We start from the raw sequence: 6,139 nt of genomic DNA on the forward strand, positions 1-6,139 counted from the left end.
GGATGACACCACAAAGCCCTGGCACTCCTGGAAGACAAGGCCACAGCCAGCTGGGGCTTTCATGTGGAAGAAAGAGTCTCAACACTGGGTTTTGTTTTAAACTTTTTAAAAAATACACTCTTTGGCTCTTTATTTCTTGAGGGGTTACATGAAGACATGAACTATAAAGAAAAGTGGACCTGCCAGGCCCCACGTAGATGCTGGCTGATCTTGCCCTGGACGCCCTGCCTGCAATGGAGGCTCTCCTTGGCTGCCTCTTCAGCCACCTGTCCATCTACCCATCTGTGCAGCAGAGGCCCTGCTAGGAGGAGGCAGTCATGAAGCTGTTCTCAATGCAGAGGACGATGAAGGCGTTGCGGCAGCTCATGGCCTTCTGCCCCAGCAGCCTGCCTGCCAGCAGCGAGGAGGCCTGGCCTGTGGCTGCCGGGTCCTCTGTCCGCCATGTCTCACAGTAGCTCTCGGTCAGCCGGCGCCCACTGGGGTCTGAGCCATGCCACACGCTCTTCTGGGGCCTACAAGATGTATTGCTGTCAGCACATGCACACCCCAGGCTGTGCCCAGGGCAGAGACCAGGCAGGACAGACTGGTAGCTGGACTGGGAGTGAGGGAGCCAGGAGCTCTGGGAGCAGTAGGCATGGCTTCTTTGACTAGCCAGCTACCCTGTTCTACCAGAAGAGGCTTCACACCTGACTGCTCTCCTATGGTGATGGGGCTCAACCCAGGCAAGGCCAGGTGACATTGGGTGCTGGTCCTTCCCAGGGCAGGGGTGAAGGCATTGAGCACACTGGCTTGCCACCTCTTTGGTCCAGACAAATGTCACTGCATGTGGTTCAGGTCTTGGCCTGCCCTGGGGACCGGCCCACAGCCATGTCTGTGCCTCCCATATCAGGACCAAGGGGATGGACCTTAGCAGGTGCTTCCCAAGGAGACTAGTGAGTGCAGACCCTCTGAGCCTGATTCCCAGAGACATCCTTTACAGAGCATCAGTGTTAGGGGAACAGATACACACATGCCTTGGCAGGATGTTTGGTAAAACAGGGCCTGACCTGGGAACCCCATTTCAAGGGGTTTACTCCACAAACTATCATTGAGTGTGCAAAGATGCACATCTGAGGATGTTCACCACATTGTTGATTATGAGCAGCCCCAGGAGGTCACAGTAACAGTAAAGTCAGAACGGGAGAGAAGCTTGCTTTGTGTCAGCAGGAAAAGCAGGTTAGATAGAGGTGTTTCATTTTTCTTTTTCTTAAAAATGGTAGCAATGATTAGTTCTTGATGCTCTCCTACATTTATAACGTTTCAGACAGCGAGCATGTATCACATGTAAGATCAGACCAAAGAATTCAGGTGAACACGTTCAAAGTTGGGGTGACCAGGAACATCTCACTAGGCTCCTTGCTTTAGGGTTTTCTAAAGAATAAAGGGAAGTGGAACCTCTCACCCCCACCCTGAGCTGCCCTACAGCCAAACTACCCAGCCATGCCACAGTCAGGGGACCTACCAGGCAGAGTGCCTCAGGACGTCCCTGCCATCAAAAGAGAAGATACGGGCCCCGGGCCTCAGCTGGCCCTCAGAGCCTGAGAACAAGGCCTCCCAGCTGGGGAATAACACCTCGTCCTGTGAAGTAAAAAGGGGGAGGGTATAGTTGGTTTCTGGTCACATCCTGCCCAAGGAACAGAGTTGCTGGGCAAGGCCCCATCTCACCAGGGCAGATGCACTAGTCAGAGCAGAGGGACTGTTTCCTTGAATGCAGTCCTACCTGAGGTGTGGACAGGGTCTATAACCTTCTGCTTCCCAGGCACTGGGCAGCCCATGGCTAGTAGGACACTGGCCCCATCCCCACCTTGGAGCAGGGTTCTAAGGAACCCCAGCACTCCTGGAACACTGGGAAGCCACAACAGTCCAGGGTCATGAGCAGCCCAGAGTTGGAGTAAGCCATGGAACAAAGCCATGTGAGGGGTCCATGCAGACTCAGCTCTGAAACTCCTAACCCCAGGCTGAAGGGAGAGTGCTGGGTGAGGAACTGGGCTGGGGGAGGGCTGGTGGTTGATTAATACCTTGGAAAGGCATTTCCTTCCCCCCTGGTTGTCCTCAGGGGTGACCATAAGTATGAGCAACTCAGTCCTGGCTCACATGGCTAGGAGCACAGCACAAGAAATACAACTAAGAAATACCACATGTGACAGGCACCAGGGCTCCCGTGTTCCTGCAGGTGTCACCCTGCATGCAGGGCTGTTGGCCATGTTTGGGGCATTCTGGAATTTGCTGGAGGAAATGGTAGCCCATTGGGATACAGAGGCCCTGGTGGGTGCCTGCAACTAGATCCACCCACAAGCCAGCTGGAGCCAGGCCACAGAAGCCCACCCAAGAGCCATCGGTGGGAAGGCCCCTTGCCCACCCTCTCAAGGGATGCCATTCCGTTGTATTCCCATGCCTGTAGTCCTGCTTCTGCCCAGGTCCCTCCTCTCAGCCATGCCCCCACAGGGCAGTGGGGCCCACCTTGAGGTTGACAATGGGCACATCTCCACGGTCCGAACGACGCACAATGCTGTGCAGGTCCTGTAGCCGAGAGGACAGGAAGGCGCGGAAGGTGCCGGCAAGCCCCACAGCCCGCGCCTGCTGGAAACACTGGAAGTCGGCTCCTCGGATGCCGCGTAGGCCACCCGTGAGTGGTCCATTGAGGGCCACCAGGTGGAGCTGAGACAAGGAGAAGGCATCACAGGTGGGACATCAGTGGCAATGGGGTGGTTTCCCAGGCTGGGCCCCCCCCAATGCACTTTCCCTGCTCCCATCCTCCTCAAGGGGATGAGAAGGCCTGAGATCTCAGGAGTGGCACCCAGGAGCAGGTCACGGGAGCTGCAGCCTGCTGAGGCTGACTCTAGGGCACTCTTGCAGCAGGTCAGCTCAGGGGAACAGGAATTTGAGTGGTGTGGACCTGGGTAACAATCTCCCCATCTCAGCCAGGACACCTCACCCCTACCTGCTTCCTACTCACTCTTACCTGTCCTCTCCTAGAGGTCCAGTGCTACCCATAGGGTCCAGAGCAGCCCCAGGTGTCAGCCCCCAACCCCATCTGTTTCCCAGGCTCCTTCTGTCCCCATTATCACTTGTCACTGCCTCATGTCTCCAGGTCTTGAGTGGACCTGACTTTGGAGGCATTTAACTGTAGCAGAGGGTGGCTCCTGGTACTGTGGGTAGCAGCCAGCACATGTGGCCTCGATTGGTAAGAGTGGACACTGGGCAGAAGCTACACACCCACTCCCACTCTGGGACCTCCCCAGGGTCTGGGTCCCTCCCCTAGCATCCTGAGGTCCAGTACCTGGGCTACTGATGCCCCTGAGCACTCACCACTGGTTGAAAGTCCTGGTGGGCATGGGCAGGCATGACAGTGGGGCGAGGTGGCTGGTGGTGCACATAGGAGCCATGGTGTGGGGCCCCGGGGTAGGGCTGGGGGTCTGGCAGGCGTGGGGGGTTGGCTAGAATGCCATCTGACCGCCAGGGCCGTGCTGTCGAGTGGGAAAGCTCTTGCCAGTATGGGTTGCCTTCGTGCACCATGGGGGGCTGCAGGGCAGCCACTTCATTGTCCTGCAGAGGAGAGGGTGGTGGATCTGGGGCAGAGGCTGCAGTACCCTCAGGCCTTGTTCACATGCCTAACACTTCTCCTGAAGCCCCACCCACACCCCTGCTGCCCCTTCAGAGGCCCCACCCTTATCTGACTCCAGTGTGCATTCTTATGGGGCAGGAGGCTCCGGCCTAGGTGAGCATAACTGCCCCCAGGCCATGGGCAGGTGGCAGCTCCTGGTGAATGTGTGGAAAGGAGCAAGTGTGGAGAACCCTGTCATCCTTCAGGCATGACCCCAGTGAGCCATGAACATTCAAACCAGTCAATTGCCCTCTGCCTACCCCAGCACAAGTCTTCTCCATGGCATACTGAGTGGCCTTCAATTCATTCCTCTGCCATCCACCTATCTACCCATTTGCTTATCCATCCATCCATTTACCCATCCATCCACTCACTCACCCACCCACCCACCCACCCATCCTAGAGGTATCTATGCCCATGCCTGACATTCTAGATGAGAGAAAATAGACAAAGACAATGAAATGTGGATTTTAGCTCCCTGGAGCTTCTCGTCTAGGAGGAGCAATGAGCCACAGATACAAATGGTTATGTCATTCACATGTTGTCCTGACTGAGACACTCAACCTGACAAAAGGGTTATCATGTGTTTATGCCCGGCCTCCAACAGGGGCTGACTGTGAGATGCACACACTCCAGGACTCTACAGCATCAACTATTGTTTCAGTATCATGGGACCCCTATCATATGCCCCTGTCCCATCTATGCACCAGGTCCTAGACACAGATCTCTAGCCTAACAGTCATGGGAAGGAAGAAATGCTCCTTACTGTTCCACGTGGCAGTGGTGTCCGGGCCTCCAGCTAGAAGAGAACACCAGGATTACTTCAGGACCTTGTGACCAGCTCCCAGCCACTCCCTGTCCCATGATGCCTGCCTGTCTTACCCTGCATATCCCTTTCCAATCATTCATTTACTCTAAACTCCACAGCAAACTCACTGCCATTGAGTTGATTCTGACTCATAGTGACCCCCATTGAGTTTCTAAGGCTGTAAATCTTTACTGAAGCAGACTGCCTCATCTTTCTTCCACAGAATGGCTGGTGGGTTCAAACCACCAATCTTTTGGTTATCAGCCAAATGCCTTAACCACTATACCACCAGAGAGCTTCAAGCATTGTTTATCACTTGCCTCATCCTGCTAGAATGTGAGCCCCTCAGAATCACAAATGGTGCTGAATTGCCAGTGCCCACCCCAGTACAAAGTGGGTGCCTGGTCATTGCCTGCTGTTAAGAACATGTGGAGGGACCTGCAGCTTCCATGGCCAGATGAAGACATTGGAGCAGGACATGGAAGAGTCCAAAGAGACAGAGGAGGGCCTAGGCAGGATAAAGGGGACTGTGGTAGAAGGGATGGAGGGAGCCCCTAAAAGTTCGAGGACGCTATCAATGCAAAACATCAGCTTAAATTCTTAAGCCTTTGACAAAGGAGGCTTCAGGGATGTGGCGGGTTGTTTCAGGGACAGTGGGCTGACCTCTGTCCAACCTCACAAGTGACATGTAAAAGAGAAATGTTTACCAAAGGGGCTCCATGTCTGTTGTCCTTTTTCTGGAACAGAAAAGAGGGGTGGCCTTGTCCTCTCAAAAGGTGACCTCTCTGGTGGTGCAGTGGTTAAACATTTGGCTGCTAACCAAAAGATCTGTGGTTCAAACCCACCAGCCACTCAGTGGGAGAAAGATGTGGCAATCTGCTTCCATAAAGATTTACAGCCTCAGAAACCCTATGGGGCAGTTCTACTCTGTCCTATAAGGTTGCTATGAGTCAGAATTGACTCCATGACAGTGAGTTTTAGACTAATTAGATGCTGGCCTGGTGTGTTGGAGGAGACTTAGTGTAAAGAACCTGAGGCCCTATGACAGGCAGCCATGGACAAGGCACAAGCCATCCAAAAGTGCTGAGGATGTGATGCCCTTCACAGTATTGTTTATAATACACTGTATGGGAACAGGGCATGCCCTTCATCCCAGGCACAAGGTGGTCATACTGTGGAATGTTCCTCAAATGACGATGAGATGAACATCAACACCAAGTCACACGTCAGGAGGTGAAAAGACCTAAGAGCCTCCTCCTGTTTTCACTTGTGTGCAAAGACATATAGAGAGGCATATATAGTCAATTCTTGTCATTTGCGGTACTTGTGTTCTATAAAGTCTTCCCTAACATTGAATTAATGGATACCAAACCAGCCTTGTTCAACTGTACCTAGAAACATGAACGTTGGGTGACAACGTTTTCACCATTCTTTGTGTGTCTGTCTGTAAATGAGTGCAAAATCACCAGTGAGTATTGACTTTGGGGTTACAAATGATTTTTTTTGCAAATTCACAAATATAAAATCTGCAAATAATGAGGAGAAACTATGTGTGTGTGTGTGTGTATAAAACCAAACCCACCATCGAGTCAATTATGACTCATAGTGACCCCCCATTGGGTTTCCAAGGCTGTAAATCTTTATAGAAGCAGATTGCCTCATCTTTCCTCCTCAGAGCAACTAGTAGG

At 53.0% G+C, this 6,139-nt stretch overlaps 1 protein-coding gene across 1 annotated transcript in view; it reads right to left on the minus strand.

Annotated features, from left to right (window-relative positions):
* Window positions 1–301: 301 nt before the first annotated feature.
* Window positions 302–6,139, minus strand: part of COL18A1 (collagen type XVIII alpha 1 chain) — a 112,257-nt gene continuing 106,419 nt past the window's right edge. Inside the window, exons 39-43 of the mRNA XM_042782025.1 lie at window positions 4,410–4,442; window positions 3,349–3,585; window positions 2,500–2,697; window positions 1,502–1,617; window positions 302–512 (exon numbers count right to left, since the gene is read on the minus strand). Coding sequence (XP_042637959.1) covers window positions 302–512; window positions 1,502–1,617; window positions 2,500–2,697; window positions 3,349–3,585; window positions 4,410–4,442 — 795 coding nt within the window. The remainder of the gene's footprint in view (window positions 513–1,501; window positions 1,618–2,499; window positions 2,698–3,348; window positions 3,586–4,409; window positions 4,443–6,139) is intronic.

The sequence above is a fragment of the Orycteropus afer genome, unplaced genomic scaffold (genome assembly GCF_000298275.1).
Source record: "Orycteropus afer afer isolate SDZICR_OR568_19922 unplaced genomic scaffold, OryAfe1.0 scaffold00219, whole genome shotgun sequence".
Classification (NCBI taxonomy): Eukaryota; Metazoa; Chordata; class Mammalia; order Tubulidentata; family Orycteropodidae; genus Orycteropus; species Orycteropus afer.